The sequence below is a fragment of the Canis aureus genome, chromosome 15, assembly GCF_053574225.1.
Source record: "Canis aureus isolate CA01 chromosome 15, VMU_Caureus_v.1.0, whole genome shotgun sequence".
NCBI lineage: Eukaryota > Metazoa > Chordata > Mammalia > Carnivora > Canidae > Canis > Canis aureus.
The window spans coordinates 50692870-50705589 of NC_135625.1; the positions used below are offsets into that span (position 1 = coordinate 50692870).

Here is a 12720-nt window from a genome sequence, read left to right on the forward strand (position 1 = left end):
TCGGTGAGAAAAGGCAAGAATGTAGGCTTTATCTGATGGGGCAATTAGTATGTTTCATAGTACAATGCTTATTGATGCATTTTTGCATCCAAAAAAAAAAAAAAATGCCCAGTGGGAAAAAAACCAGGCATTCAATAAGCCTTGAATAGAATGCTTAACATAGCAGTGAACAAGAATGGTCTCTTCTCAAGCTTCTAGTCCAATGGCAACAAACAAATCCAAATGTAGCAAGTATAAGTTCAACAATAGTGTAAACCATGTTTCGGTATTTGGGAGCTGACCTCTGAATTGTCTGTATAAATTCTTTTTCATCAAAGCTGAGATCTGTAGGATAATTTATAACTAAAGTTGATAATTATAGCTGTATTTTAAAGTCTAAAGAATATATTAGGTAATTTCTTCATTGTCAAAACATCTAAGTATAATCATAATTTTTCTCCAGTTCCTATAAAATTGCACACAATCTATCTTCCAATGTCTTATGATAATATACTTATTAAAATTCATAATATAATTATCCAAGCTTTTATTATATAAGTTCTTCATAGCAGTTGAATGGTTTTCTAATTATTCCTGAAGTGGCATCCAAACATTCTTGATCTATGGAGCCCTACATTTTGTTCATCAATGTTCTCCGAAGTGTAAATGTTTTTAAAATGAGACACGATTTTGGCATCAAAGCTAGCTTTTAAATTATGGTGAATAACATATTATCTGAGAGTATGACTTTTTATAGTATTTTTTTTAAGAGCTGTCTACTGACATAACATTAAGTGATCCACCAAAAGGAAGTTTATGCAGTAGCCAAATATTGTCAGAGAAAAGCCAGTGGAAGTATTGAGAGAACTGAATTGAGATATCTTTTGTCCCTATTCTGTACCAATAAATAATTAGAAACAGTAGAACACCTGACCCCAAATTTCAAATAGTGAGAAGATGCAAAACATGTTGTAAGGGAGATGATAGTTCAGCTGGAGCGCTGAAGAAAGGCATCTCTGAGGGAGAAATGTCCGAGCCCGTACCTGAAGAATCAGAAGCAGCAGCCGTCCATTGGGGAGTCAGGAGGTCCCCAGCTAAAGAGAATGGCATGTTTAAAGGAAAGCAAGGTAGCTGGGTCACACCCATTTCATGAGAGAGGGCCACAGGATAAAGTGGGAGAGAGACACCGGGAAAGGATTGCAGTAAGTTAAGTGCCTTGAGAAGCTGTTGGAAGGGTTTAAAACAAGGTGGTGTCTTGCTCCATCAGATTTACATTTTTGCAAGTCCTTCTGGCTGTTGTGTAGGGAAGGGCTTAGGGAGATGCAGGGTAGGGAGAATCATGAAGAGCCCGAAGACTGTGCCGAATTTACTGATGGTTTGGATTGAAGGAGTGGCAGGGGAGAGTGATGAGGGAGAAGAACAGATCAGATGAGGGCTGGAATCCATTTCTAAAGATGGGGAAGATTGTGAGCCAGAACTGGGTAAGGGAGAGATTGTAGTAGACGTGGTAAACTGGAGAGATTTGGTGTGACAGGATGGAAGTGCTAAGAAGGAAGTTGAAAACTGTACTGACTTCCGCAGGAACATGTTGGAATTAGAAATGTAAATTTGGGAGACAACAACCTTCAAGATGGTGTTTACTGGCCTCCTTAGAGATCGTACCATTTAGAAAGAGACTACACAGAGAAGAGCGTTGTCTAGGCTCAACCCCGGGAAACACTGGGCTTTGGAGGTCAGGTGGAGGAAGAACGTGCTCGGGGGGACAGAAAGGTCAGCAGGGCAGGGCAGGGCCACATTCACGGGTTTGTTGCCGCATTGAACCCAACGGAACTGGATGTAGGTGTTGACAGTGTGAGTACAGTGAGAATAGAAAAATGACTCTGGCAGCATAGAGGTTTCCCAGAGAACCTGGATGCAGCTGTACACTGTACACTCAGGTGTAGATACAGGTTGATCTGATAGTAGTAACACGGGGTAATTCACCTGTTAGTAAAATTAGCATAGCCATTACCTGAGTTTGAGGGGAGGTTAATTGAAACCAGTCTCTTCCTTGTGTGGTTTTTCTCAAAATAATGTTACTGCATTAATTATCTGATCTCCAGAGGGCTGTCAAACTCTTACTTTGGTTGATTATTTAAATTGCTGGTGGTAGTTTTGTGTGATTAATAGGCTACTATTTGTTAGTGTGATAATATTCTAGAAACCTGGTAAGTACTGTGTTTTTTAAGTTTGGGTCATTTAATTGATAAAAGTTATAGCATGTGTTCTGGAATTACCTAATTCAAAATAGGCTCTTTATTGTTTGACATTTGTTTTGTGTTTTTCTTTAAAATGTTATCTTTGTGGTGTAGACATTTTTATTTATGCTGCGTAGCGTCCTCATCAGATTAGTTCAAGTTATTGCTGAATGTGGTTATTAAGAAGTAAAATGTCTTACTTTCATTTTAACTACTTTAATAAGATACTATTTCTTGTATAAATAACCAAGTATCTCAGGCATTTTAATTTGCAAATTTAGGACAATTTGCTTTAATATTTTTCATTGTACAAATTAGTCCCATGGATGTAATCTAAGGATAATAGTTCCCTAAATAAAAATAAAAACCAAAATCACAACTAGTGGTCACTAGAAGGAAGAGTAGTTAAATGCTAGGATTATAGCTGATATTGCATCTTAAGATTGAACACTAACTTTCCATAATTTAAAGTGAATATTTCTATCGATTGCTCAAATTTCCTTTGTCTCCTGGTTTGGTTATTTTTAGCAATAGGTGTACCTAACATTCTTAAAGATAGAATGATAGTTGTTAGAAGAAAACAACCCCCAAGTAGTTTCTTATATAAAGTGTTAATTCTTAGAATTTAATTGACTTTTATTTATATTTTGTTTCTATAATTGCCATTCATGAGTCAGTGTTGATGTCCTTATAAACCCTAATTCCTAATGTTTCATTGTACTAATGTTTCAATCCGAATAAAATAAGTAATGTAAATTGTAGCTGCAAACATTTAAGTATAAAATCATTGTAAGTGTAAAGCTTATTTTCCCTACCTTGAAGCAATTTGTCCTAAATTTCCATACGTCTGCATTTGTTTTGCTGTTCTGAAATTCCTCAGTTGCTGGCTTTGACCTTTTACGTTGCCGAGTTTTATACATCTATTTTCTCACCTGCCATATCCTAGGGGGCTTGGAGTACCCATAATACAGTGAGCCCACCTTCCTGGTCCCCAGACATTTCAGAAGGTCGGGAAATTTTTAAACCCAGGCAGCTTCCTGGCAGTGCCATTTGGAGCATCAAAGTGGTAAATAAAATTGCATTTACATTCATATATCATTTCTTTCTGGTTGGTTTTGTCCGAGTAGATGTGTTAAGAATTGAACCATTCTTTTCTAGATAAGTAGTGCAGATTCCAGAGCCACTTTTTTAATATAAAAATTTTAGTATGAAGAATCAACATGCTTGCACTTAAAAATCTGGATTAGGAGGAAATTAAATTGCAATTTTACATGACTGATTTTAAGAGTGAATTTTTAGTAACTTCTTTTTATGGTTTTCTTTTATGTTGTAATTAGCGTTTCTATGGAGGAAAACCCTTGTTGCATAGGCTATAAAGTATTTTAGGACTTGCTCATTCTTGATAATCATAAAATTTTGTTGCTTAGAAAAGAACAAAAGAAAACTACATAATCTATTATATGCTAATGAAGAAGAAATACCAGAATCGCAGATTTCAATGCCCGTGTTAATAACCTCACAATTATAGGGCCTCTCTCTCTCATGTCATTGATGGAGGATTCTGCTAGTTCTTGAATACATAACTCAGTGAGTTATGTAGTCTGATGCATTTTAGAGGGTAGAAAATTAATGTGAAAAGTATTAATCATCTGAAAAGTTAAAATATTTGACTACCTAGAGAAGAGAATTTTCTTCCTCTTCTATATTTAATATGATTTTGAAATAAGGCTGTTTATTTTAGACTTATCAAGGGTTTCAAAGGAGTTCTAGATTCTACTTTCTTATTTCTATCACTATTAGAACTATTTTTCAGTTCACTCTGATATCATGCAAGGTGTTGAAAATAGAGACAGTTGCTTTAAGAGCATAAAAGATGTTTTGATAAATTTGTAGCAAATACCACAACTTTTCACTTACTCTCATCTGTGTCTTTAGATGCTGGAAAAATAGATTATAGCCCTGATTTAATAATTGACTTAATTTAAAAAATTCTTTTATACTTACAACAAAACTATCCAGTTCAACCCTCCCTTACCCCTTGTTCAAAAAAGCATAGGAACTCGAAAAGAAGAGCAGTTTAAGAGAACAAGGAGAGGCAATTTGTAATTATTAACACTGAAGGGAAAAAAGATTACCCCCTTCCTTTCTGCTCATGTCCATCTGTTTTATGCTCACACTATAACCATAAATTATCAACTTGGAAACTGTTATGCTAAATAGGTAAACGAGTTCAGCATTTCAAACTGCAATAGAAATGATGTCAGTTGAAAATGTGGCATATTATTTAACTTATGGGAAAAATCAGGATTTTCCGGAGTATTTTTAATAATTTTAGATATCAGAATGTTGTCGATGTGTTGATATGAGACTTTTTCAGGAAGTAACACATAAGTCTGCATATAAACAAAACAACAGTAATAAATAACCCAAGTATTTATTTGTTAAAGTATCAGAGAATTTAACCTGTTTTCCCAAAGAATATTTTTATACATTGGGTAAAAATTCAGATCAGTTATTTGTATTTCAAGTAATTATTATCCTGATGAGTTAAAGCAAGCTGTTTACTCTATTAGCTTTCCTATAATCTTTAAATACATTATCCTTTAAGTACTGTGATAGAGTGAGGTACATCTGTTCAGTTCATACAGCTGTTGAATAGTAAAGGAAACTGACAATTTTAATGACAGGAAAAATATTGTTATACACTAGCAAAATTTAGCTTTCATGCAGTGTAGTAGCAGTGCAGAATACTGGTTGAGAATGTGGATACTGGAGCTACAGTTGCTAGCTCTAGACTTTGGACAAGTTACATTTTATCCCTCGGCGCATTTATCTCTAAAATGGGGATAATAAAATACTACTGGCCTTGTGAGTTGTGAGTAAAAGGTGCTTAGAGTGGTGTATAGAAGTACTCAATATATGTCAGCTATTGCTACAATTACAGAGAACAGTTAGCAAGAGAGTCTTTCCTTACGCTTGCTCTGTATTGCATACAAATTGGTTGGGATTGTGTCTGTTGAGCTACTTAGAATGTAGGATTAGGAAGTGAAAAAATAAGGCCAAGGTTTACTGATAGAGAACATTCACAATATGAGTCCCAACATTTGATTCTAAGATCATAGGCATTTTATGTCTATACTTTTAAGTTGCATAATACATGTTGAAAGATAAAAATAATAAGCCTGGTCTCTTAATATTTAACCTCTAATCAGAGTAAGAAAAGCAAGTATTTGTGTGTTATAACCTTTAATAAAATGTTTTAGCTCACGTTGGATTTTAATATTCCTTTGGATTTTTGCAGAATGCTGATTTTTCCCTTCTCTGTTATGTAGGGCCGTGGGTCAGGATTTCCAGGAAAGCGAAGACCCCGTGGTGCGGGGTTGTCAGGACGAGGTGGCAGAGGCAGGTCAAAATTGAAAAGTGGAATTGGAGCAGTTGTGTTACCTGGGGTAAGACACATGTCTCATTTGCTTTATCTTTGCTATTATAATCCATAATTTATTGAGTGATGATGATAATCTCATTTGTAAAATTACTAGATTGTAAGAGTCACGTAAATAAGCCAAAATTTTTATTTTACCTTATCTCCATTCCCCCCCCCCCTTTTTTTAAAAACACTTCTGGTCAAGTTTTCATTTAAATTTTCTTTAATATTTTATATTTCCCATCTTTTTACTCTTTTCTTACCTTCCTCTTTGACCTTTCTATGCCAACCATTCTTATATATATATATTGCTTCTTTGATAAAATCAAATTCCTGTTACATTATTGCAAAAAACTTAATTTGAAAACCTTAAGTAGGTGTTTTAAGTTTTTTATTGTAATATGGCTTACAGAAGAAACTAGAAATGTTGCAGATTAGTACATACTCTAAAAATGTTGAAGATTTTATGACTGTCTTTGATATATTTTAATTCAGGATTGATCAGTATTTGCTCAATGGCATGTATATGAGGCTTTATTTAAGTGTGTATTGAAAAAAATCTGTATTTGGCAAAGAGTGGCAAATATTTCATGTGGTAACTTTACTATTTTACCAAAATCCTGTTTTTCAAATTCTAATTGTCATTTTAAGTTCAGGAGAACAGGGATCCCTGGGTGGCTCAGTGGTTTAGCGCCTGCCTTTGGCCCAGGGCGCGATCCTGGAGACCCGGGATCGAATCCCACATCGGGCTCCCGGTGCATGGAGCCTGCTTCTCCCTCTGCCTGTGTCTCTGCCTCTCTCTCTCTCTCTCTCTCTCTCTCTCTGTGTGTGACTATCATAAATTAAAAAAATAAATAAATAAGTTCAGGAGAACAGTGAATTGTTCAGTTTGTTCCACAGTTGGCTTATCTGTTCACCTATCAGAGGATTGTATGGTTGCTTCCATTTTTTGGCTATTAAAAACAAAACTGCTAAAGAAGAAAAAAAAACCCTGCTGTGAACTTTTATGTTAAATCTGTATGTGGACATGGATTTTGTTGTTTTCCAGTGAGTAGGTATCTGGGAGTGGGATGGCTCGATACCTGATAGGTGTATGCTTAAGAAGAGGACGCTTTTCAACTTGGGTGTGAAAAGTTGATGTTTGCAAGAGTGCATAGGGTTCCTGTTTCCTCCAAATACTTACCCTGTACTTTCTATGCTTAGTTTTAATTTCAGCCTCTTTAACAGGTGTGTTAATAGTACCTCTTTTGCATTTCTCTCGTGACTAATGATGTTGATCATCTTTTCAGATGCTTATTTCTTTGGTAAAGTCTTCAAATCTTTAGTATATTTTAAAAATTTGAGTAGGTTTTTTTTTTTTTAACTTAGTTTTGCATTTTCTTAATGTATTCTAGACACAGATTCTTTGCCATGTCTTAACTGTTTGGAACAGCAAATGTTTTAATTTTGATGAAGTCCCATTTATTATTTTTTTCTTTTATGATTGTGCTTTTGGTGCCTGAGAAATAATTGCGTAACTCAAGTATAGAAACAGGTTCCATGATTTCTTCTAGTTTTTGGTTTTAGGTGTTGCATTTAACTACATCATCCAATGTTAATTAATTTATATGTATGAGATGAATATGGTTCAAAGGTCATATTTTTGTATACTGAATGAATATCCAGTTGTTTAAGCACCATTTCTCTGAATTGTCTTTGTATCACTCTTAAAAATCAGTGTATTTGTGGATCTGATTTTAAAATCTTTGTGCTATACTAGTGATCCATTTCTCCATCTTTAGGCCAATGATACTATATTGAATACTTGTACTTTCTAACTACTATTGAAATCAGACACTGTTAGTCTTCTATTTTTTTACTTGGGGAAAGTTGAGGTTTTAATGGTGAAGAGTCTTTTAACCCATGAACATTGTATATCTCTGTTTCTTTAGGTCTTTTTAAATTTGTCAGATTGATATTTTTTTTACAACATAAATGTCTTTTGCATTATTTCTCAGATTTATCTCTAAGTTTTCCACATTTTCTCTGCTATTGTAAATGGCAGTGCTGTCTCAGTTCAAATTGTAGTTGTCTTTTGCTACTATCTAGAAACACTCATTTTTATGTATTGATTTTTGTATCCTATAACTTTACTAATAAACTCCTGTATGACTTCTAGTTGCTTATTTGTAGAGCCTGTTGAATTTTCTATACTTATGATCGTGATGTTTGCAAATAAAATTTTATGTCTGTTTAATCTGGAGGGTTTTTGTTTCTACTCTTTATTGCATTTCCTATAATCTTCAGTACAGTGTTAGAAGTGATGCGATAACCTTGTTTTCTTTCTGCTCTTGAGGAGAGAAAACATTTAATCTTATTTTTTTGTATATGTTTTTATTGGAATTCGATTTGCCAACATATAGCATAACACCCAGTGCTCATCCCGTCAAGTGCCCCCCTCAGTGCCCGTCACCCAGTCACCCCCCTGCCCACTTCCCTTTCCACAACCCCTTGTTTCCCAGAGTTTAGGAGTCTCTCATGTCCTGTCATCCTCACTGATATTTCCCACTCACTTTCTCTCCTTTCCCCTTTATTCCCAACATTTAATCTTTTGTCATGGAATATGGTGTTAGCTCTAGTTTTATTTTTTTGAAAGATTTATTTATTTTAGAGACTGAGAGAGGAAGTGTGTGCACGAGTGTGTGTGGGGAGGAGGACACAGGGTGATGGGGAGAGAGAATCTCTAGGATTTTTATGGTTTTAGGTCTTAAATTTAGATCCATTTTGTTTTGTTTTTTTTTTTAATTTTTTTATTTATGATAGTCACACTCAGAGAGAGAGAGGCAGAGACACAGGCAGAGGGAGAAGCAGGCTCCACGCACCGGGAGCCCGATGTGGGACTCGATCCCGGGTCTCCAGGATCACGCCCTGGGCCAAAGGCCAGGCGCCAAACCGCTGCGCCACCCAGGGATCCCTTTAGATCCATTTTGAATTTATTTTCATATATGGTATAAGAAAGTGGCCCAAACTGTTGCTGTCCAGTTTTCCCAATAAGATTTGTTGAAGAGACTTTCACTTTTCATGGAAAGATTCTTAACTATATATTCAGTTTCTCTGGTAGGTATGTGCTATTTAGGTTATCTATCCTTATACGAATTTGTCTTTCAAGGAATTTGTCCATTTCATGTAAGTTGACAAATCTATTGGCCTATTATCCTTATAATATCTGTAGAATATGTAATGATGTCGCCTTCCTCATTCCCAATATTGGTGATGTGTGTCTTTTCCTGGTTGGTCTTGCTGCAGGTTTCTCAATCTTATTCATCTTGAGCCAGCTTTTGCTTTCATTTATTTTTCTCTGTTTTTTCCCCTCTATTTTAGATTTCATTGATTTCCACTTTGATCTTGACTGTTTTCTTCCTCTCACTTTGAGTTCAATTTGGTCTCCTTTTTTTTCTTTATTTACTTATGTTTTTGCTTGGAAATCCCCCACTTTTGAGGTTTGGGTTAAAGCTTTCTTTTTTCTTAGGCTTATATCTGTGGTCCAGCCAAATAAAACTTTTGTCACTTTTAGGATAAATCAGACTAAGATGTATGTAGGCAATACTAGGACACTGTCTCAAAGATTGCCTTCTTTACCCTTAGGTTAGGGTTTATGTATCTAGTAATTTAAAGGTCATGAAATAAACTATAAAATGAAAACAGTGGGTCATTAAGCTACATGATAGTGTTTTCCTTACACATGCAATTGCTGTTTAAAAACCTTGATTTTTGGGGATCCCTGGGTGGCTCAGCGATTTAGCATCTGCCTTCGGCCCAGGGAATGATCCTGGGGTCCCGGGATCGAGTCCTGCATCGGGCTTCCTGCAAGGAGCCTGCTTCTCCCTCTGCCTGTGTCTCTGCCTGTGTGTGTGTGTGTGTGTCTCATGAGTAAATAAATAAAATCTTTTAAAAAAAATAAAAATAAAAACCTTGATTTTTTTTTTTTTTTTAAGTACTTACAATTTATGCTCTTTGAATCTAGGGGATATTGCAGCTTTCTGTGCAGACTTTGTTTCTGGTTTATGCTGGGAATATTGTAGTCCATTCTTGTTTCTTATTTTGAATAAAACTGTTCTCTGAATTTTATTTTGAAAATAATATTTTATCATTTATTTGAGCCTATTCTCTAAGTATCATCTAATTATAGAACCTGTTTTGTTTTCTGTGTTGAAGATGGGGATGTAGAAATGGATACTTTTTATTTCAGTTTACTTTTGTTAGCTGTATTTTAGCTACTGCCACAGTTTCATATTGTAATAATATTTTCAGTATATCTTTAGTCCTGTGGGCGAATTACTGGTAACTTCACTTTTAGTAGACAATTATTACTAATGGAATGATATTTTACTTTATGAATCATCTTGTTTGACTTGCTAAAGTCTTAAAATGCTAATTTTGAGATATACTTTTTTTTTTTTTTTAAGAGAGGGTGGGGGAGAGGGAGAAAGAACTATAAGCTGGCTCCATGCCCAGTGCAGAGCCCAATGTGGGGCTTGATTTCACAACCCTGAGATCTTGATCTGAGCTGAAATCAAGAGTTAGATACTTAACCAACTGAGCCACCCATGCAACTTGAGATGCACATTTTAAAATATATTTCCTCAAAAAAGAATAAAAACATCCTGATCAATCAAAGCTGTCTATACTTCTGCTGCCTCTTGAGTCTTGACATTTTTTCCTTTTACCTGTTTGGTGCATTTACAATATTAGGTTGATCCATATGAAGTTGCCAACTTTCAACCATTTTTGACCTGGAAAAACAGCAACTTAGGATTGAACCTATTTTATGTGCTTGTAGACTGCACATAATTGCTTTGCATATTTTTGTACCATAGTGCTCTACCTCACATATGCTTCTGTGTCTTATTTTTCTACCCAGCTCTGTGGCGTGGTGAAATTTTTTTTTTTTTGATGGAAATCAAAACAAATTTCTACCACTGTTTTTTAAATGCTGCATCTTTCCAGTTTGGATTTGCCATGGTTTTAGTAATTCCCTAGTGATGACTATTTAGGTTGCTTACAGTTTTCTCTTACAGTCTTTAGACTTATTATGACTGTCAATTGCTTTTATGGTTGGTTCTATAATAAAACAGTAGTGCTGTCCATTAGAACTGCTTTTAATCTTATTTGCACTGAAAAATATTATTCCTGTAATATATTACATTTTTTTTAGTTCTTTCAGTCATTCCTCAAGAACAACAATACTATTACTTTTTATTTTGAACTTAACCTATTATGTTTCATGTCTGTCCTTCCAGGCTAGATTGTAAGCTTACTTTAAGGGAAGAGAAACATATTTTAAAATTTTGGCATTGGTCTCCCTGTTCTCTTTTTAGCAACAAATTTAGAGCTCTTTTCATAATAAGCATTCTGGAAATAATTATTAACAAGACAATGGGTACTTAGTTGATTTGGTGAAATTTAGCTAAGTCCAGAAATAGGTATCTATGGCTGGTAATCTTTTGGCTAAGACTGAAATTTTGATACATTATTCAAAATAATATTTCAAAGCGGTGCTGTCCAAAAGAAGTATATGTATATCACATATGCAATTTAAAACTTTATAGCTACATTAAAAAAGGGAAAAGGAACAGGTGAAATTTAACCTTAATGTATACCTACCTTTTGACCCAACATATCCAAAATATTACCATTTCAACATATATAAAATATGTAAAAATTATTTATAAGCTATATGTTTATGGGGATTTTTGGTTTGTTTGTTTGATACATAAGTCTTTGAAGCCTGGTAGGTATTTTATACTTCTAGCACATCTCAGTTTTGACTAGCAGGATTGCAGGTTTGAGAGTTACTGGAATGGAGTGTTAGAATTATATGTAGGTATATGTATGTCGTGATATATATGTATACACACACACAAATATAATACAGTTCCTTTTGTTTGTTTCTTCATAAAATTTATGGCTAATTAAGTCCTAATTAAGGGTGGTTTAATTTTCTCATTGGTCCTGATCTATGGGACTTGTAACTCTCTTCACTTCAGGTAACTGAAGTGTCAGGACTTACACCTTTATGATATTATCTTGGCAATGATAATCTAATTTGGAGTTGTTACTCTGAGACTTGGCAGAAGTTGTATTTTACATATGAATCTTCTCATGCTTCTTAAGTGTGCTATAAGTGAAGAGTGTGACTGTGCACTCTCTTTTGCTTTCTGTAGGTGTCTGCTACAGATGTTTCATCGAATAAGGATGAAGAAGAAAACTCCATGCACAACACGGTGGTGCTGTTTTCTAGCAGCGACAAGTTCACCTTGCACCAGGTTTGAGCTCAGTTCTCCTCCACTTCGAGTTCCTATCTCCCCCTTTCTGCTGTATCCCACATGCACTGAAGTCCTCTGCTCTTTAGCTTTAGAGCTCTATGAGCTAAAAAATAAAACTAGTACATTTTTATAACTGTGTCTTCGATGTCAATTACTATGTTCATGTTTTTAATTTCAGGATATGTGTGTAGTTTGTGGCAGTTTCGGCCAAGGGGCAGAGGGAAGACTGCTTGCCTGCTCTCAGTGTGGCCAGTGTTACCATCCATACTGTGTCAGTATTAAGGTAAATAGACATACATTTAAATCTGTTAAAAATGTATTGAAATTTGATATTTCTTATAATTAATCATTTGCTAGGATTATTAGACATGTGACAGTATTTATTTAATATTTATATATTACCTTTCAAGTGTTAACTGAAAAAATTAACTCCTATAAATCTGTGCTCTTAAATTGTAGTGGTTATCCTGCTGTCTTGAAAAACTAAAAATAAAAAATGCATATCTTTAAAAGATACTTCATATTTTTATTTGTTAAGGAATGAGGTTTAGTCAATCCATTCTGTCGGCTGATAATAAAAAAAAGTTGACACCAACCACAGACCTTAATAAAAATCCATTCATTCACCTGTCCCTTCCCATGTTCATTCTTCTGAATCCTCACCTGTATATGAAAGGACATTTTCTGTAAGGCTTCTTGAACCAGTAGGTATTTTAAAATCCATTTTGGAGCAATTTTGACCATTTCTTCATATTTCTTTTTCTGTTCCCCACAC

At 34.8% G+C, this 12720-nt stretch overlaps 1 protein-coding gene across 19 annotated transcripts in view; it reads left to right on the forward strand.

Annotated features, from left to right (window-relative positions):
* Positions 1 to 12720, forward strand: part of KMT2C (lysine methyltransferase 2C) — a 283002-nt gene that overhangs the window by 190262 nt on the left and 80020 nt on the right. For 18 of the 19 annotated variants that reach the window (XM_077849571.1, XM_077849577.1, XM_077849576.1 and 15 more), the window contains 4 exons: positions 3163 to 3282; positions 5549 to 5665; positions 11844 to 11945; positions 12124 to 12228. In XM_077849571.1, the coding sequence (XP_077705697.1) occupies positions 3163 to 3282; positions 5549 to 5665; positions 11844 to 11945; positions 12124 to 12228 (444 nt within the window). The remainder of the gene's footprint in view (positions 1 to 3162; positions 3283 to 5548; positions 5666 to 11843; positions 11946 to 12123; positions 12229 to 12720) is intronic. The other variant, XM_077849584.1, reaches the window with a different exon arrangement.